General features: G+C 53.9%; 7 protein-coding genes across 7 annotated transcripts; 3 read left to right on the top strand and 4 right to left on the bottom strand.

Moving 5' to 3' along the window:
- Positions 1–437: 437 nt before the first annotated feature.
- On the bottom strand, positions 438–2,328 carry N7477_003061 (NDT80/PhoG-like DNA-binding family protein; the record flags this gene model as incomplete). The annotated part of the gene is made up of 3 exons (XM_056964724.1): positions 438–587; positions 637–2,065; positions 2,183–2,328. 3 exons carry the CDS (start codon positions 2,326–2,328, stop codon positions 438–440), a joined length of 1,725 nt encoding a protein of 574 aa, XP_056824677.1.
- Positions 2,329–4,726: 2,398 nt separating this feature from the next.
- N7477_003060 (putative beta-N-acetylglucosaminidase) lies at positions 4,727–7,859 on the bottom strand (the record flags this gene model as incomplete). Its single annotated transcript, XM_056964723.1, has 4 exons — positions 4,727–4,840; positions 4,899–7,411; positions 7,478–7,596; positions 7,810–7,859. The coding sequence occupies 4 exons, from the start codon at positions 7,857–7,859 to the stop codon at positions 4,727–4,729; spliced, it is 2,796 nt and encodes a 931-aa protein (XP_056824676.1).
- A 1,252-nt stretch (positions 7,860–9,111) lies between these two features.
- N7477_003059 (uncharacterized protein) lies at positions 9,112–10,392 on the top strand (the record flags this gene model as incomplete). The annotated part of the gene is made up of 4 exons (XM_056964722.1): positions 9,112–9,140; positions 9,168–9,229; positions 9,297–9,445; positions 9,523–10,392. 4 exons carry the CDS (start codon positions 9,112–9,114, stop codon positions 10,390–10,392), a joined length of 1,110 nt encoding a protein of 369 aa, XP_056824675.1.
- Positions 10,393–10,788: 396 nt separating this feature from the next.
- N7477_003058 (betaine-aldehyde dehydrogenase) lies at positions 10,789–12,347 on the bottom strand (the record flags this gene model as incomplete). The annotated part of the gene is made up of 2 exons (XM_056964721.1): positions 10,789–11,803; positions 11,866–12,347. 2 exons carry the CDS (start codon positions 12,345–12,347, stop codon positions 10,789–10,791), a joined length of 1,497 nt encoding a protein of 498 aa, XP_056824674.1.
- A 745-nt stretch (positions 12,348–13,092) lies between these two features.
- N7477_003057 (GMC family oxidoreductase) lies at positions 13,093–14,776 on the top strand (the record flags this gene model as incomplete). Its single annotated transcript, XM_056964720.1, has 2 exons — positions 13,093–13,339; positions 13,395–14,776. 2 exons carry the CDS (start codon positions 13,093–13,095, stop codon positions 14,774–14,776), a joined length of 1,629 nt encoding a protein of 542 aa, XP_056824673.1.
- Positions 14,777–15,325: 549 nt separating this feature from the next.
- Positions 15,326–16,673, bottom strand: N7477_003056 (N-acetylglucosamine-6-phosphate deacetylase; the record flags this gene model as incomplete). Its single annotated transcript, XM_056964719.1, has 2 exons — positions 15,326–16,234; positions 16,302–16,673. The coding sequence occupies 2 exons, from the start codon at positions 16,671–16,673 to the stop codon at positions 15,326–15,328; spliced, it is 1,281 nt and encodes a 426-aa protein (XP_056824672.1).
- An 809-nt stretch (positions 16,674–17,482) lies between these two features.
- Positions 17,483–19,130, top strand: N7477_003055 (unc-93 family MFS transporter; the record flags this gene model as incomplete). Its single annotated transcript, XM_056964718.1, has 2 exons — positions 17,483–18,127; positions 18,180–19,130. 2 exons carry the CDS (start codon positions 17,483–17,485, stop codon positions 19,128–19,130), a joined length of 1,596 nt encoding a protein of 531 aa, XP_056824671.1.
- Between the last annotated feature and the right edge of the window lie 779 nt (positions 19,131–19,909).

Genomic DNA, 19,909 nt, shown 5'->3' with positions numbered 1-19,909 from the left:
AGCAACCCTCGGAACTGAAGGACAAGCTCTTTCGAGTGAGGACCAAACCTCCAGAAACAAAACGCATAAAACTCCGCAGCGCGCCACAATCGCCGAGTTTGCACCTGGTGATAGAAGAAAAAGAAACATGAGAGGGGGGAAATCACCCCTGGACCAGATCAGGCCAGACCCAACAACCCCATAAAAGCAGCGTAACATAAAACATACTTCTCTCCAGCAAAGAGAAGATTCTAAAGGTGACAGGAGCTTGAACCGAATTACCCCCCAGATGTGCAGATGCAGATGCGACCCTAACCCAACCCCAACCCCAACCCCAAAATTGAAACCCCCAAAAAAAAGGAAAACAAATAACCCCTCTCGCCCCGTCTCCCTTAAAAAAAAAGTAGAAAAAAAAATAAAATTTAACGCCGACCGAGCGCCCAGTGAGCTGATAAGAATTAGAAGACATCCTCGGCGGCGAAATACCGCTTGCTGCGGCCCCTTGAGGCAACAAACTTCATCTCGGGCATGTTCGTATGGTGGACCACATGGGGCCTGTAAACGGCGTCGACGGGGGTCTGCCAGTCGTCCAGGCCGAGAGGAAAGTACTCGTAAAGGAAATCAGTACTTTCGTTTCGGGAAGGGCAGCGAGGAGACGAATTGCTGGGGCAGATGGGCGGTTTCCAGTAGCGGCAGTGATGAAGTAGCGCTTCGAGATGGGGTTTGGGAAACCGCATGGGATAGCTTGCGCATCTTGATCGGTGGTGCCGTTTGATCCATGCTGATGGAACGGTGCTGGGGCATTTCACTCGGGTAGGGTGGCATGATCTTCTGGTCAAGGTGCAGGCCTGCGTCCCCAGGATCTTCCTCGTCTAGCAGAGACAAATTAATCGGCGCGGCGGCCGAGGCTATACTACTGACGCGGCGGTGCTGGTCCACCTGGGAGAGTTGTTCGGGACTGGAGTGAGGGAAGAGAGACTGGTGACCATGGGACATGATGTTGGGCGTGGATTGAGGGATCGTGGTCCAGTCTGGCGTCGCATGCGGCTGTTGCATGAGCGTCGGGGGAGGAACGGACGTCATCTCGGGCGAGCTGCTCTGTACTGTCCCGGAGGGCACCTTGGTCTTGGCTGGGGTCACGCTGGCACGACGGGGTGCGGACTCATTGGTCGGTGTACGGTTCAGTGCGGCCGCCGAGTTGGCCTGGTTCTTCCGTGATGCGGCCGCGCTACCGCTGAGCGGGAGATCCTTGCGAGACTGGAAGTTACGTGGGCTGCGGCCACGAACGATGACCGGCCCCGAATGTACCTCTGAGATGGCGATTTTGGCACCGGTGGACAGGGTTGCCACGACCTTGAGCCTCACGACAAAATGCTGCTGTAGCTCCTTTCGGCGTCCGTTGTTCGCGGTTGCTACTCGGAACTGCAGACGTTTCCATGCAATGGGAAATGTTGCGTAGTCGGTGTCCAGATCTTGACCGGCCATGATATCCAGGGGAATGGGCGGAGGTTCCTTCTCGACCTTGGCCGCGCTGCCCGCGCCGCTTTCCTCGAGAGCTGTACCGGAGTTGGCCGCGGCTGCCGAGGGCGTCTTCCACGGCACGGAGATGATCTTCACAGGGTTACCCTCGACTGATTCGGTAGCCGACACGGTGAGTTCTTGAGCCAGAATGGGAATTCGATCGCCCTGATCGGTCATGATATACCGCATGCCTCGGGGCAAAGTGACGGAGCCGGTGATCTGGAACAAGTTGCGACGATAACAGGTCAACTCGGCACCCTGCTGAGGGGGAGCATTTTCGGAAGGCGATGTCGTATATGGCGATTCGGCCAGGAAAAACATGCCGTGTAATTGCGCGGACACGGACAGGGAAGTGCGTCGCATGGAATAGTCCAAAAGGGTGAAGGGATAAGCGGGTAACGAGAAACTCAGCAGCTTATTGTTGTGATCGATCGACGAGTCCTGGGGCTGCTCTGGCGGCACCGGGTCAAACGGAGCGACCATGTCGGTAAAAGGGTCATCGTAGCCCGAGGGATATCGTTTCAACGAGTGCGGCAGACTACTTTGAGTAAAGGTGAGGTCCTCACTAGGAACCGAGGTTAGCGCACGATCGCACGAACGCCAAGATGCCGTACCGGCAACCTGCCCCGGCGTGGGGGGGAGAAGACCGGTGTTTCCATGAGCGGAGGGTCATGATACGTACCTGACAAAGGTGTCTGAATCAAAGTTGGACCGGTGATCGGTCATGTCGAGGCCAGGCATGGCATTGAGATAGTCGCCCTGAAGATTGCCAAGAGACAGCGGACTGGCCAGATAGGGCGGCATGGCCATGGTATCGAAGCCCTCCATGGCGCGGGCAGTGGTAGAAGGCAAGAGGAAGAGGTCAGGGGGAGAAGGGAAGGAGAGGTTGAGGGGGGGGGGAAACATGGAATGCGTTGCGGATGCGCCGACGGATTCGGGGAAAAGTGGAGCCGCGGTTTATGCGGAGAACGAAGACGGGTTTTTCTACTTTAAGCTGCGATTGTTCTTATCCTTAGGGCCATGTCCAGGCTTGCCAGGCTTTCGCTTCAGTCAGACGCGATTGTCGGCTCTCGGCAGCCTCCAAATATCCAGAGGGCCCTGAAGATCACTGAAGAACTATGAACCCACCTGCCGTATCGAGGCGTCCTGTCCGGATTCAACAGCCAACGCCCACGCTTACGAGGTTGAAAGGGTGGCGTTGGGCCCGACAGCGCCCAGTGAAGTTTTATGGTTTGATTTTACATTTGGTAGGTCCACAACGAAAATAGAATAGGGTCATACAAGATAGAGTCCTCGAATTGCACGGAAGAACAGGACCAGACTTGCCACGGCCGATCAACATGGGGACCGTCTGACATGCAGATAGGGAGTCTGGCGATGAGGGGGCTAGACTAGGGTCGGGGGGCCAATGAAGCCCGACGATGGACCAAGTGGATCAGAGTGGACCGAGTGGAAATGTCGAATTGGGAGGACGCGATCGTGCACTGGTCCGCGAACGGGCAAAACCCAGAGCGGAGCCGGGGGGGCCCTGGACGCATCCAGTCGACGGTCGATAGTCGAAACTCGATCTGTTCAGGCGACAGTCCAGCAGGGAGGGGGAAGAAAGGAAGCGGACATGGCCGTGATCAAGTCACCGTTCAACGGCATCACGGGCTGTGAAACCAGGACTGCCGATTTCACAATCTCCCGTGCATTTACCCGATTTGAATTATCCCCGGGCTTCGCATGCACGGCCCTGGGCAAGCTCGGATGGTGATTCGCTTAGGCCTCAAGCTTTGAAGTGGACCTGAAGATGGCGAGGCGGCAAGACCCGCTACATTGTGATGTGAAAATATGTCGAGTGTCGAGTGTCGAGTGTCGAGTGTCGAGTACATGGGTATAATGACTGGTGCGTAACGATCGGGTGTTGTGTTGTCTAGGGCTCACTGCTCACTGCTCACTGCTCACTGCTCGCTTCTCGTTACTTCGCTATTGCTTATGTCCTCTCCTTTTGGGGGAATCTTTGTTTGACTCGCCAAAATGACCGCTGATCACCGCTATCGATGCATTGGGCTCGAATCACGACTTCAGAGTCCCAGAACGGAGATCAAGAATGTGGACCATTCCCATTTTGACCCTTGCCCATGCAAAACTGGTAGTCGTCAATCACCGAGGGATTTGGTTCTTCGCCAAACTCTAGTAGAGGGGGCGTTCCCACTTCAGGAAAGAGTGAATTCCCGAAGCGAGAGCCCCGGATGCAAGTGTGGTTCCGACGCCCGAGCGCCCGGAGAGGATTTCCATCTTCCAAGCTCAATGAGCCTGGTGCAATGTGCAATGTGCAATGTGCTAGCTCCTAACGGTCGGGGACCACGATCACTTCCAGGTCGATCGCGATCAACTGATCTCTCAAGCTACATGTTTATCGACCCGGGAACATGAGACTAAAACCAGACAGGGCGATTGTGCCCCAGTAGTTCCTTAGTTCCTTAGTTTCCCTCGCACGGAGTTCCCCAATGTGGAGGCGTGGACCTTCTGAGCGGAGTCCGTCTCAGCCCACTTCGGGTAGATGAAGAGACGCAGGGTCCTACGGACGTCCGGTCCACTCGTAGCCGGCCGTTTTATGGCTGCCTCGCGGGCTCCACTCCGCCCTCTCGACGGTCGACCTTCGGCTCTCGTGGGTAACTGGCCAACGCTGGCCTCGGAATGAGACACCATCGCGGATCTCCCGTGATCGACACGTCCCTTGACCGGCGCACTCGACCAGCCCAAAAAAACAGTAAACATCAAGAAACGAAAGAGATCCCAAAAAGAATAAAAAGAATAAAAAGAATAAACTAAAAAAAATCAAATAGAAAATAGAAGGAATATGATGTCAGATTCGTCTAAGTGGACGCCGTCCAGACTGCCTGTCCCACCCACATTAGGCTCTCTTGTGCTCCGTGGCGATAATATGCACAATGCGAGTCCAGAATAACCTGGGGATTTCCTTCCTCTCATGAAACTCCTAGACTGACACAGGTACCTGCATCGCGAAGCCTAATCCCCCGATCCCGAACCAAAATGCCAAATGGATATCATATATGCGAGAACCAGAAACAAGCCACAGGAGCCGCAGAAATAGAGAAACAGCAAAAAGAAAAGAAACAAGCAACAGTATAGAAGAAGAAAGAGAAAGAGAAAGAGAAAGAGACAAGAGAAAGAGACAAGAGAAAAGAGAAAAGACTTGAAAACCCTCCTAGGGCAGGGTCTACGATGCGTGCATCATCGTCCAGCTGGCTGCATCGCAGTTGACCTCCTCAAAACTGTGGAGCATGCTGAAACCCATCGAGGAAAGGCAGTCAAAATTGCCATCGCCATCCACCTAGTGTTCCTGTTAGCCTAGCTCCGAAATGAGCAGGAAATATCGTCTGATCACGTACACAGTCCATCACGACAGCATTGGCATTCAACTTGCGGATTTGTTTAATCGCCAGCAGGATCAGCCCCTGCATGACGGTCGAATAGTCTTCCGCATACGGAGAAACCACGGGCGACGAGATGCCCCCAACGGGTGGCGGGGTCGCGCGAAGAGCGGGCATGTGCTCGGCCAATGCTGACCGCTCGTTGTATATCACGATACTGCCGAGCATCATCTCGTCCGAAGAGCGCTTAGCCCGGATGATGCCACAATTGGGGGCTCCACCCAGGGCAATGCGGTAGATGTCTGTGACGCCCTGCCGCGCATTGGTGCGGATGTGGTCGAGGATCGCACGCGCAAAGTCCCACCCGTAGACCAGATCGTAGATGACCTCGGCATTCTGCAAAGTTGCCGTCAGGCCGTCAGGGGCCGTCCACGTCCCCAAGTTGCGCAGTACCACACTGCAGACGGGACGCGAGAGAGCTGTGTTCCATCCAAGGTCCGCAAACCACTGGCGCAGTCGTTTACGTTCAACAGGACTGACGGTTGGGATGCCCAGGTAGATGCCGGGCAGTCGGGACCCGAGCTGGAACCGCTTCAGGCCCTTGCGCTGGAGAAGAGTGCGGATGGCACGGCTGTGAAGGGAGTGCCCGATGGAAAGCTTCCGCCGGGCCGGATCGACGATCAGACACCCGATGACGCCGGTGCCAGTTGACCGAAAGAAGTAGGTGGCACAGAACCCATAGAGCGCTTGCGTGCTGCTGTTACGGACCACAAAGTGCGCCTCGTCAATATCCTCCTTGCGCAAAAGGAAGCTGTTAGAGGTCGCACCGAGGAGCTCGGACCGTTGACCCTGCACACAGTCTTCCCGAATCGCGTCCAGAAGGGCATCCAGCGCAGCAGCGTCACGTTCCTCGTTCCAATTCTCAACAAGCCAGTGCTGGCGCGATTGATGAATTTTCTGGCTGCGACTAATCGAACCGGGCAGTACCCCCGTGGGCGTCAGCTCGCCGTATAAAATCTTGACTAGCGCCTGCAGCGCCGTCTCAGTGAAGTCATATGTGCACACGTACGTGCCTATAGAAGCATCCGTGGCAAAGTCATAGGGCGAGCTCACTGCCACCACGATCAAAGGTTTCTCGCATCGCTCGCCAGACGGCGTACACTGTGACTGGCAGATCAACGACACGTGCTTCGAGAAGGCTTGTTGATACAGGTTGCGATTGGCATCTGCTGTGACCACAATGACTGCGCTCGCTCGTTTGATGAGATCTTCGTGAATTGGACGCACTCCATTCGAGGTGTACGAGGTGTGCAATACACGGCCGCTCCTCTGTCGCGAGAGAGATCTCCCCAATTCTTTGAAGACATTCTCTCCTGTCATCACCGAGGTGGTCCTATCTAGCGTTGAGGGATCAATGGGGCCATGTGTGTTATCATTAGCGGCGAGCGTGACTCCTGAAGCGGCGAGCGGCTTGACCAAGGGAGTCAAGAGCAAAAGCTCCTCGTCGGCGTCAATGGTGTTCGAGAGAGGAAGAAGGTTGTTCTTGTCTCGCATCACCGTAATAGAGTTGTTGTATGCACGTGTGGAGAGGTTGGTGTGAGATGGTTGCATCTGGGTGAGCGAGAGTAGGCCGGGCGGGTTGAGTGCCTGCTCCCATGAAGTGCATCGTGACTTGAGGCTCAGAACGCGTCGCAATGACTGCTCTATTCGATTTCGACCGATGATACCGTTTTCCACGCCCAGCTTTAGTCCGTTGATTGCCTCCTGCTGCACTGGGAACGATCGGCATAGAAGGATAATATCGCACCCTGCGTTCTTCGCCATGACTGTTCCGCCTCCCACTCCGATGTTGTGAGTTAATGCCTCCATCTCCAAGCATTCGGAGACGACCACCCCTTGGAACTTGAGGTCCTTTCGGAGTAGCTCGTCCACTACTTGGTCACTCAAGCAGGCATGCATAACATTCATCCCCGCTGATGACATGGAGACGCCCCCTACCATCATGCCGTCCAATCCGTGCATGATGGCATTACGGAAAGGCACCAACGCGGTTAAACTGAGTTGTTCCAGAGATTCCGTAATGATGGGTACATCTGTATGAGATCCGAGAAATTCCAGATTCCCATAGGAAGGAAAGTGTTTGCCGCAAGTCGCAAGCCCTGCTTTCTGATACCCTGTCATATATTGCACCCCGTACTGAGATACTTCCTGGGGGTCGTCACCTGTGGTACGGACGCCCAGGGGCTGATTTCGACCATTGGTCAAGACGTCGAGCACAGGGCCCAGGATCCAATTGACTCCGACGGCCTTGAGTTCTTGGCCTGTAGCGACGGCAACTTCGTGAGCCAGAGCCTTTGACCCGGTGGCCGCGATGCCCATGGCACTCGGGAATTGGCGGACGTATATCTCGTCATACAAACTGTTGACACCGCCATTCTCCTGATCCAATGCAATGAGTAGTGGTACGGGGTGTCCGGCCTCATGGGCAATGGTCTGCAGCTCGAGCACCAGCCGGGTGGCCTCTTCAGCAGCTATTAATTTGAATCAGTACTCTGATGGCACAGGCCCTAGGAAAGAAGTAAGGAGACTAGGATTACATTTGAGATTCTTAGCCGACAAGAGGACGGAGCCCAAGTGGTAGTCCTCAATGAGAGAGCGGACCTGTGGGCTGACTGAGGTCCCATCGAAGCCCATCATAAAGAGCTGGCCCATTTGCCTGCGCCGCATGGCACGTCAGCACATTGTTCTTAGCCAGCATCAGGTGTCAATTTTTCCAAAATAGGCAATAGTCTAAATCTCCCGAGGAAGGACCACTGGGGTTCCACAGCGACGCAGGCGTGGAGATGGGGGAGTACGCCCGAAGCCGAAGGGAGGTGCAGGGCAAGGCTTGGAATCGGGCGCATGGCTCCGGAAAAGGCGATCAACATACCTGTCTAGATCCTCCCAGCCCGGGGGCAACATGTCCTCTTTCGGGGCCATGGCCCTGGGGGAGGAATGCCAGCAGGGCCCGACAGGTAGGATGCAGCGTAGGAATCCGCACGAGACGGGGCTGCAAGCGGGATCAACCTTGCGTTTGGTGCGAAACCCCGGAATAGCTGAACACGCGTGAGCTCCGAGTTCGCAGTCAGGTGATGTGAGGGGGTGGATGGGAAATAAGCGCTTGTGCCTCAGGCGTGTCAGACTTGAATGGCTTTGGTTTGAACTCGGGCTAAGACGGGTTTGCTGGTGGGAAGCTCCAGAGCCGCAATCGGGGAAGGTTACGATAAGGTCAGATAGGGCGGAAGGCGGCCCTTATCCGCGCGCGTCATTATCTACGAGTTGATCCTGGGATAGTCTGGAGAACCACTGGCCGGGGTCAAATTACACAACCTAGACCTAGAAACAAAAGAAAGAGAGAAGAAAAAAACCACTAGAGAGTAAAAGCCAAGATCATGGGAGGAAAAGAAAACAAAAAGCCCAGCACAAGACCCTCGAACATAGCCCTGGTCCCCATTCGAGATCACAGTATTAGGTAAACTTGACACTTCCCGACTGACAGTTGACATCACGTGGTATCAATACAATACGGTCCTGTACGGTATCTCACTACGACGCTGCAAGGTTGCACCCAGTCCCAAAGGTGGATTCTCCCCCAGGTTTTTTCTACTCGGTGCCGACTTCACCGGATGCAACTTCTGCTCGCGATGGAACCTTCTTTCGCTGACACTTCATTCCCATTCCCATTTCTGGAAGGTGTCCTACCAATCATAATCTCTCTTCATCTATCAATCACTGCGTCATCGACGTCCGTTTTGGCTCTGTTGTTGGCCACCACATGGCACTGCACAATGCGGACGGGCTCCTTCGTTGACAGACGAATGAGATTTCCACTTGCTATCTCGTGTGCTCAATCAGGCAGATTTGAGGGCCCAATTCGGCAGACGTCACCTATAGTGTGGGCCATGGGCGCAATGCGACAAGACGTGGTGGTAGACTCGAACAAGTCACAGCGGAGCCTGGTCTTCGCCTCGTACTACGATGCCCGTTAATCTTTGTTACTGTCGTACACTCGACGTAACCCGTGGGCACTTCACTATCTTTTACCTTGACTTAGGTCTTTTACTTTTGATCACCCCTCTACCTTCTTTCCTTCTCCCCCCTTAGAAAACATACATCCACAAGCACCCTTACTCTTACCCTCGACCTTATCAGCCTTTGACGATTTGAGTCTTTGCCCGCTGACGTAACCACCATGTATGCAATGTCCTCTTCCAATCTCGCGTATTCTCTGGTTAACTGAACGATCAGGCGTGTTATCATCAGAGAAGACCCCAAGTCGGCCTCGGTGTACATCGCCGAGTACATCGTCAGTAAGTGGGCTCGAGAGAGAGACGCGCGCGACCCCACTCGCGATACTTACTAAAGGCTTCATTCTAGGCCGCATCAAGGCTTTCAACCCGACTGAGAGCAACCCGTTCGTGCTGGGCCTGCCCACTGGCAGTAGCCCTGAGATCATTTACAAGATCCTGGTACAGCGTCACCGCGCCGGCGAGATCTCGTTCAAGAATGTGGTGACGTTCAACATGGTAGGCGGCCCGCTTTACGCTGATGCGCCAATGCGCGGTACAAAGCATGAGTGACAGTGACTGATTCAATGCGGTAGGATGAATACGTCGGTCTGCCTCGTGACCATCCCGAGTCCTACCACAGCTTTATGTACAAGCATTTCTTCTCGCACGTGGACATCCCGCCCCATAACATCAATATTCTTGATGGCAACGCCACCGATCTGATCGCCGAGTGTGCTTCCTTCGACGCACGCATTGCCCGCTATGGCGGTATCGAGCTTTTCCTGGGTGGCGTCGGGCCGGACGGCCACATTGCATTCAACGAGCCTGGCTCCTCCCTCAGCAGCCGTACCCGAGTCAAGACCCTCGCATACGACACTATCCTGGCCAATTCCCGCTTTTTCGACAATGATGTGACAAAGGTGCCGCGCATGGCGATGACCGTCGGAATCCAAACCATCATGGATGCTCGCGAGGTGGTGATTGTCGCCACCGGTGCTCACAAGGCATTTGCCGTGCAAAAGGGCCTCGAGGAAGGTGTCAACCACATGTGGACTCTCTCTGCCCTGCAACTGCACCAGCACCCGCTGATTGTCTGTGACCGTGATGCCACTCTGGAGCTCAAGGTCAAGACTGTTCGGTACTTCGAATCAATTGAACAGGCCGGTACGGATGCCCGCACCCAGGGACCTGCTATGGTCTACCGTCCCCGTACTTATGCCTCCGCCCCATTGCCTGCGAAAAAGACCGCTTCCAAGCAGCAGCCCACTCCCGACAGGACCCCTGAGAAGGTACCTAAGGACTTGCGCATTAACACCGAGCTCTACCGTTCTCACGAGGACGATGAACTCACTCCGGACAGCATGTCCTCGCGCATGGTCGACTCGGCCGTGGGTCTTGACAGTGCTCTCAAGAACGACCTGATCTTTGATCGCATGGGTGCTAGAATGACACCTATCTCATAGACTGGCGGCAAACGTGCAGTCAATCGGCGTTTTTTCTTCTGTTTTGAATCGTGCTATTTTCTTTCGCTAATTGCCTGGGATACCGGAATTGAGGGTCATTTCTTTCTTACGCGTTTCAAGTTTTGTGCTGCATGGCCTTTTATGCTTACAGGAATTGGTCGAGGAGTTTTTTTTCCCTTATTCGGTGGTGAGGACTGTTAGATAAGCCAACGCACTCAGTGTCCTCTCCAAAGTGCATCCAATGTCATCTAGGTGTTTAAATCAAGGCATACAAATAATGACTTGGCGTCATGTGGCAGTAAGATTAAATGCTTTGATATTAACCGCACCATTTTGAACGTATTCTATCCGCGACCGCTTGGGTTCATGCATGCATCACATCGTGTATAAAAAATTTTACAACTTGGCGAAGACACTGGCCACAATACCACTCATCTCGACTACAGTGCTCTTGTTCTGCACCCAGGCCTCAATACCACGGCGGCCGTTCTCCACACCCAGACCACTGTTTTTCCAGCCACCGACGGCCATCTCCGCGGGGCTTTCACCCCAAGTGTTGATCCATGTGATACCAGCCTGAAGCTGATCAATCACACGGTGAGCCTGGTTCAGATCCTTGGTGAAGACACCAGCAGCGAGGCCGAGATCGGTGGTATTGGCACGTACGACGGCCTCCTCGACAGTATCGTAATACAAGATGGACATGACGGGACCAAAGATCTCCTCCTGCACAATGCGCATGGAGTCAGTGCAGTCAGTGAAGACAGTGGGTTTCACCCAGTAGCCGGCCTGCAGGTCCTGGGGCACGTGAGGCTTATCAGGGCCACCGCAGAGTAGGGTGGCTCGGTCCCACTCGATACCGTAGCGGATGTAAGAGATGACCTTTTCGTAGTGAGACTTGGAGCTCAAGGGACCAAAGTTGGTCTGCTCATCGAAGAGGGGACCAGCCCGCACGTAAGGGATCTTCTCGAGCAAGCGCTTCTCAAAGGCAGCCTTCATAGCACGCGGAACGAAGACACGAGTACCGTTGGTGCAGACCTGACCGGTGCTGTAGAAGTTGGCCATCATGGCACCATCGACCGCGTTCTCCAGGTCTGCGTCGGGGCAGACGATGAGGGGGCTCTTGCCACCCAGCTCCATGGTCACGTACTTCATGTTGCCGGCCGCGGAGCCTGCCACCTTCTTACCAGTTGAGACCTGACCAGTGAAGGATACTTTGGCGATGGAGGGGTGGTTTGTCAAGTAGGCGCCCACATCACCAGCGCCATTGACCACGTTGAAGACACCTGCGGGGAGACCAGCCTCGGTGTAGATCTCGGCGAGAGTTTGGGCGTGGAGAGGAGTAAATTCACTCGCCTTGTAGACCATAGTATTACCTGCAGCAAGACAGGCTGCGGATTTCCAGAGAGCACTAAGCGGGTCATTTGTTATTCGGCCGGTCATGAAGGCGACAAACGTGGGGAAAACACTCACATCTGGATGGGGTAGTTCCAAGCACCAATCCCGGCGCAGACACCCAGAGCGGCTTTCTTGGTATACACCCAAGCATCCTCGCGCAACTGTGTAGTCTCGCCATTCAGACCACCGCCACCGATGAAGTTGGCATAATATTCCAGTACGTCAGCGCCAGTCACCACATCGACGGTGCTGGTCTCGGTGAAAGCCTTGCCGGAATCCAAAGTCTCGACACGGGCAATCTCGTCATTACGCTCACGCAGGAGAAGAGCGGCCTTGTGTAGAATGCGCGCACGCACAATGGGAGGAGTCTGGGACCAGCCAGGGAATGCGCGCTCGCCGGAAGCAACTGCGGCATCGATATCGGCGTTGGAGGCCACCTGGATATCGGCCAACGGAGTTGCGGTGGCGGGATTGATTGTTTGGAAGATTTTTCCCGACGAGGCGGCGCGAGCCTGGCCGTCGTAGTAGAGCTCACGAGGCGGAAAAGAGAGAGCCATTGGTGCCAGTGTAGTACAGAATTGAGAATGATAGAAGAAAGATAATCTCTCGGACTTGCCTCTCTACACCGCCTTGGACGTGGACCAGGAAGCTAAAAAAGGTTGCCGGGCGACTCCACTTGTAAAATTTTTGCAACGCCGGTTCTTTGCGTGGCTGCGGGGAGGCTTCAATGCGGCAAGAGAATTCGCCAAGGTCGTAACTTTGCAGGGCGTTTGACTCCGTTGTGGTCTCACCAGCGCCGAGCTCCGGGGTGGATTGTCGCACTAACTACGGAATACCGTCGCGGGGAGAGCAATGACGTAACCAGTCTGAATATGAAATTTCGTGAAGTAGACTGTGACTGCCCGACATTATAATCATGGCTGATTGTGTTTCATCGGAATGAGCTCCTCTCTGTTCCTGTTCCCCTAATTTCCCTTCCCTTTCTCTTCTTCTCTAACCGCCTTCCCCATTCGAACTTCGTAGATCCCGCATTACCCGGAAACCATTTGCGTTGTGCCTCAAGTGGATCCAATTTGTCTTATCTAAGAAGGGCTCCACCCAGGTGAGATCGCCACCAGTCACATCGCCCAATTGATCCGCTTTCCAATGCAAAGAAACGTAAAAAAAAAAAAAAGCACGCGATCCGAATCGGGCTGGTCGATTGAGATCGGATCTTGAATTATCATACCATCCGCCCTACGCTTTAAAGTTACGGTCTTTTCTTTTTCTTTTTCTTCCATCCATTTTTTCTGCCTACGCAACATGGCTACCACCAACGAAATTCCTGCTGTCGACATTAACAGCTACGACTATATCGTAGTGGGTGGCGGTACTGCCGGCTGTGTCATTGCGGCACGCCTGGCTCAGTACCTCCCCAATAAGCGGACTCTGGTCATTGAAGGTGGCCCGAGTGACTTCATGGATGACCGTGTGCTCAACTTGAAGGAGTGGCTGAATCTCCTTGGCGGTGAGCTCGACTACGACTACGGTACTGTCGAGCAGCCTAACGGTACTTCTTCCGGAACAAGCATTGAGAATGTCCCTCCCCAACTAACGGCTTCTAGGCAACAGTCACATCCGTCACTCTCGCGCCAAGGTGCTGGGTGGTTGCTCTAGCCATAACACGCTGATCTCGTTCCGTCCCTTCGAGTATGACTGCAAGAAATGGGTTGCCAAGGGCTGCAAGGGCTGGGACTTTGAGACCTTCACCCGTATCATTGATGGCCTGCGCAACACTATTCAGCCGGTGCATGCTCGTCACCGCAACCAGCTGTGCAAGGATTGGGTTCAGGCCTGTTCCAGTGCCATGAAAATCCCCGTCATTGAGAACTTCAACGACGATATTCGCAAGAACGGTGAGCTGACCGAGGGTGTCGGCTTCTTCAACGTTTCCTACAATCCAGATGACGGCCGTCGAAGCAGTGCCAGTGTGGCTTACATCCACCCTATCCTGCGCGGTGAGGAAAAGCGTCCTAACCTGACCATTCTCACCAACGCCTGGGTCTCCAAGCTCAACATTGAGGGTGACGTCGTCACTGGTGTCAACGTTACCCTGCAGTCCGGTGTGACCCATATCTTGCGTGCTAAAAAGGAGACCATTCTTTGCGCCGGTGCCGTCGACACGCCCCGTCTGATGATGCTGTCAGGCCTGGGTCCCCGTGAGCAGCTATCTGCTCTGAACATCCCTGTCATTAAGGACATTCCCGGTGTCGGTGAGAACCTGCTTGATCACCCCGAGTCGATCATCATGTGGGAGCTCAACCAGCCCGTTCCCCCGAACCAAACCACCATGGACTCTGATGCCGGTATATTCCTGCGCCGTGAGCTTCCCAACGCCGCCGGCTCCGACGGCCGTGCCGCCGACTTGATGATGCACTGCTACCAGATTCCCTTCACCCTTAACACCGCTCGTCTGGGATACGACGAGCCCATCAATGCCTTCTGCATGACCCCTAACATCCCTCGTCCCCGCTCCCGTGGTCGTCTGTATCTCACCTCCTCCGACCCCTCTGTGAAACCCGCTCTAGATTTCCGCTACTTCACCGATCCCGAGGGCTACGACGCCGCCACCATTGTGGCCGGTCTCAAGGCTGCCCGTGAGATCGCCCAACAGGCTCCCTTCAAGAACTGGATCAAGCGCGAGGTCGCCCCCGGTCCCAAGATCCAGACTGACGAGGAGTTGTCCGAGTACGGCCGCCGCGTGGCTCACACCGTTTACCACCCGGCCGGTACCACCAAGATGGGTGACGTTATTCGTGACCCTCTGGCCGTTGTGGACCACGAGTTGAAGGTCCGTGGCCTGAAGGGTGTTCGTATCGCGGACGCCGGTGTGTTCCCCGACATTCCCAGCATCAACCCTATGGTCACGGTCCTGGCCGTTGGTGAGCGTGCCGCCGAGATGATCGCCGAGGAGGCCGGCTGGTCTCGCTCGCAGCCCCGCCTGTAAAACGCCATCCGAGGCAGGGTTTTGGTTGCGAACTTGGACGATGACATGTCTGCAAAAGTCTTGTTCGAATTTTGTATTTTTCGTTTTAGCATATAAGCGATCGGCGCTGGGGCCCCGCCAGAGCAAGCGGAGGTGAGAGTTGATTACCATCGTGTTAGGCTTGTGAACTCTCCCTCCGTAGCTCGATTGTTGGGTTCTGCCAGTCGGACCCGGTGTTTGGAGATTTTATGGATATATACCACACGCGCCACGTGTCTTCGTGGAAATAGGAATGTGAACCCTTATTATGGGTTGACCTACTGAATATACAAGGAGACCAATATTGGACTATTTCTCGATTTCAAAGCAGTCTATCGAAACTGGTTAGGGGATTGTAAAAATTCAACTCAGGCCATGCTGGATGGTTCTATGACGTTAAATGCAAGTGGATAAACCCCGAACGCCTCTGCTTCGGTAGATAAAAAAAAAATGCGAAGGATGCTGACCCCGAGACGACAAGAAGGAAAGAAAAAAGGAAAATAAAAAACAAGCAAGTTCTGGACTTCGGTCTTACACAGCCGCATTCTTATCAGTGTCGTGGATCTTGACACCAAACTTCCACACTTGGTCAACGGTGAGTGTATTGCCAGAGAATGGATCATTAGTCTCGCCCAGCACGACCAGATCGGCGTCGGCTCCACTCTCCAGGGATCCCTTGACCCCTTCCAGGCCCAGCAAGCGCGCGGGGGTAGCTGTGACAGCATTGATAGAATCCGCTGTAGAAGCACCAGACCAGCGACGGAAGTTGTTGACACACTCAATGAGGGTCGCGGAGCTTCCAGCAATCTTGTCGGATCCCTCCAAGGTCAAACGGGCACCGGTCTTGACAATGCGCTCTCCGTTGGTCCAATCATAGACACCATCGGGCAGGCCACACAGGCGCATGGCATCAGTGACCAGAATAAGACCATCCGGGTGGGCATTATAGGCGATCTTGATCGAAGTAGGGTGCAGATGGATCCCATCAGCAATGACGCCGTAGCACGGGCGACGACGCTCGCTCTGACCGAGCAGACCGAACACGCCGGGGTTGCGGTGGTAGAAGGGACGCATGGCGTTAAACAAGTGGGTGATCATGCGCGCGCCCTGGTGGGTCGCCGACACGGCCTGCTCGTAGGTGGCGTCGGAATGGCCAATAGAGTAGATAATGCCGCGCTTAGCGATCTCGGGAATCTGGGCCATCATGTTGCCGACCTCTGGGGCGGCAGTGATCATTTTGATGGGGCTGTCGGGACCCAGGTTGTCGGCGCCATAGATAGTATATAGGTCGTCAAAAGTCTGGGCGGATTGCAACACCTCGGACTTATGAATACCGTTGCGGCCGGGACTGATGAAAGGACCCTCGGCATGTGCTCCAAGAGACTCGGCGCCATCTTGGGCGAGGTGGTTGGCGCCCTTGGGGCCAAGGGAAGGTAACACCTATTGATACTTTGTCAGACTTACTTGGGTCTCCATTTGACCAGGCAGAGTGAGAAACATTACGGACCTTGTGGTAGACTTCGGCAGTCGAACTGATCACGGTGGGCAGGTAAGACGTGACACCGGTGCGAGCCAAACCCCGGTTGACCATGCGCAGACCCTCGTCGTATTCCTCCTTGGTCTTACAAGGCACGGAGAAGTCGAACCCCTGCGCGCCATTCAGCTGAACATCGATCAGACCGGGAGCCAAGATGCGGCCACCGAGATCAATGATCTCATCGGGCGACAGGTGCAATTCATAGAAAGCCTCTTGATCCTTGAGGATCTTTCCAGTCAGAGCATCGATCCAGAGATCCTGCTCAACGAGACTGGAGCCGCGCACCAGACGGCAGTTGGTGAATTTCGTGATTCGCGGGGCGACGGTAGTCTTGCCAGGCATGGTGAGAGAGTTGGTTGGTGTACCAAAAATTAAGGGACCAGGAACACACGAAGGGAAACGGGGCCAAGGTCAATAGATAAAAAAAAAAAAGACAAAAGACCACTGTACGATGATGTAACACTCCAGATTTGGTATACCTCCAGAAAGGGCATTGTAAATCTGCAGGTGACATTCGGCATGCCGATGTGGTATATGCTTATTCCATGATTCATGATCACGGGAACCGGAAAGGGTGTCATGAACGGTACCAGGTAACGGTAATACCGTACGGGCGTCCCCCGCATGCGGAGAGTTGCATTTGCAAACAGCATGGAATACAACTCTGTTTGCGGTCGCATCGCGGCTATTTCCTGGCCCGTGGTTCAACCCAATTGATGCGTCTCACTCATCTCCAGAGTCTCCAGTGACCCCAGTGTGTTCTCCATATTTTTCATCATCCCCCGCAATTATATCACACGATGAAAAAAAAGGAGAGAAAGAGATAAGAAGGAAACCCACCCATCTTGTCTAGCCTGTTCCCACGTATCATCGAGACTTTGGAAATGGATCCTTTTCTATGACTTATCTGTGAAACCTCGATAAGACTAGCTCCGTTCTTCCCCAAGCTAATTTTGAGTCCTTAAAAAAAAACTTGTCTAGAAAAGGTTCACAACCTCTTCCTTTTCCTTCATTCTGATTGCACCTGGGATCGTGATATTTCACGTGGGCACTTCCAACATTCCTGAACATCCCTGTCCAATTATTGATCTAAATTTGGCTCCTTGGCCCTCCCCCTGCCCAATTCGCATTTCTGGTACTTCCACTTCACTATGGCGTCCCACGAGCCTGAGCGGCACGCGGCCTCGGAGACCACCGAGTCCACAGAGACTCCAGAGGTCTCGGTCACGACGACTCCTGAGAAAAACAATTATTCCGCTCAGGAGGATCCCGAGACCGCAATGGACCATGCCGTGGTTGGGAAGCCGTGGATGTACAAGCCGATGGTCAAACTTGGCAAATGGGAATCACCATGGTTCGCATCGCCTGAGACGCAGCTGGTTCTTGTCTCGTTCGTCTGTTTCCTGTGCCCCGGTATGTACAATGCCGTCAGTGGTCTGGGTGGTGGCGGCCAAGTCAATCCGACCGATGTGAACAACTCCAACACGGCCCTGTACAGTACCTTTGCCGTCGTCGGCTTCTTTGCCGGCTCCATCGCCAACCGTATCGGACTCCGGTTGACCCTTTCTCTTGGTGGCTTCGGCTACTTCCTTTATGTTGCCGCCCTTCTTTCCTACAATATCAACCAGAATGCTGGTTTCCTCATTTTCGCAGGAGCTCTCCTTGGTGTCTGCGCTGGTCTTCTCTGGTGTGCCCAGGGTGCAGTTATGATGAGTTATCCACTCGAGCATGAAAAGGGCAAGTACATTGCCGTTTTCTGGATTATTTTCAATCTGGGTGGTGTCATTGGTAGCTTGGTAAGTTGAGTTCATCCCTACACCAAGAAGATTTGGGAGCTCATCATTGCAGGTCCCGCTGGGTCAAAACATTCATAGCTCGGCCGGCAAAGTGAATAATGGCACCTATATCGCATTCATGGTGTTGATGGCCGTGGGTTTCGCCCTGTGCTGGGTTCTCGCCGACTCCAAGTACATCAAGCGCAAGGATGGCTCGCGTGTCATCGTGATCAAAAATCCCACCTGGAAGTCTGAGTTCTTGGGCCTGTGGGAAACACTCATCAGCGACTCGTACATTGTCTTGATGTTCCCCATGTTCCTAGCCAGTAACTGGTTCTACGCATACCACTTCAACTCCGTCAACCTCGCCTACTTCACGGTCCGCACCCGCGCTCTGAACAGTCTCCTCTACTGGCTCATGCAGATGGTGGGTGCCTTTATTTTCGGTCAGCTTCTCGATATGAAATGTTTCTCGCGCCCAACTCGTGCCAAGATCAATTTCGCCATCCTCATCGCTATTACATTGGGTATCTGGGGTGGTGGCTATGCCTTTCAGAGGACCTATACTCGCGAGAGCATCACACACCTCACTGATTGGTCGGACAGCAACTATATTGGCCCAATGTTCCTGTACATGTTCTACGGCTTCTACGATGCTTCCTTCCAGACCTGCACCTACTGGTACATGGGCTCTCTGTCCAACAATGCCCGCAAACTTGCCAACTTTGCGGGTTTCTACAAGGGCATCCAGTCTGCCGGCGCGGCCGGCATGTGGCGCCTGGACGCCCAACACACTCCCTATATGACCGAATTTGCCTCCTGTTGGGGCCTGCTCCTTGGCAGCATGCTCGTCGCGTCACCCGTGATCTTCCTGAAGATCCAGGATAGCACCGACGTCGCAAAGGATCTGCAATTTTCCGATGAGACCGCTGCCGATATCTTGGGTGACGTGCCCCAAGATTCTTACGAGATGGAGAAGCCCCAGTCTCCTCACCATGAGGATACCAAGGTGACACTCTCCTAAGGAAGCAGCCACATGTATCACTATTCCATTCTTCTTGGGTCTGAAACGCCCATGCGGACGCGACGAACTTCATGCATTTTTACGCGGCGCGTTTGATTTTCTGTACGAATCACCGACACTTCGACTCGACTTGATCTCGTTTCCCGTGTGCTATACAATCTTGAGTATCGACCATCCATCCTGATGTTTCTTGAAGACCCCCGTCCTGCTTTCTTCTTTTTTTTTGTACTTTAGGCCCACATTGATCTGGTGATGGCTCGGGTCTGCGATGGGAAGAAGAACGTTGATGTGAGGCAGGCATTCACATACCGTCGCTAGGACACTGACTTTATTACAATATCTCTTGCACTCTGAATATGAAAAAAAAAAACTCGGAGATGGAGAAAAGCACACTGTCACTGTATATTCTAACCGAGAAGATTCAGCAATTCTAGCCTAAGATTATCTGGGTATGTAGCCCGTCTATCAACCGGAGGAGCGCGGCAACTTCAAGCCGGCCATCGACCCTCTTCCAGTAGTCATGCATGAAGAATGAATATCTATAATGCTAACTTCCGGCGGGAGCCCGGCGGTTTTGGACGTGGTCTGCAGCCACTAGGGCCCTGCTAAGCGAAATTGCTCTAGCTAGTCACTTTGTTCTTCGCCCTGAAGAATCCAAAATGGCGAGAGCTTATCTCCACGTGTGTCTCGGCACAGTTCTGCTTCGCACGGGACATCCTTCACCCGTCAGACATGATCAGTTAAGCCAACCTCGATGCGGTGGACTCCGATGCCCTGCA

This window comes from Penicillium maclennaniae, assembly GCF_028827695.1.
Source record: "Penicillium maclennaniae strain IBT 15551 chromosome Unknown utg000003l:1.0-5670915.0:1.0-5674809.0, whole genome shotgun sequence".
NCBI lineage: Eukaryota > Fungi > Ascomycota > Eurotiomycetes > Eurotiales > Aspergillaceae > Penicillium > Penicillium maclennaniae.
The sequence above is the reverse complement of the archived record's forward strand: the minus strand, read 5'-3'. Positions and strand labels throughout refer to the sequence as shown.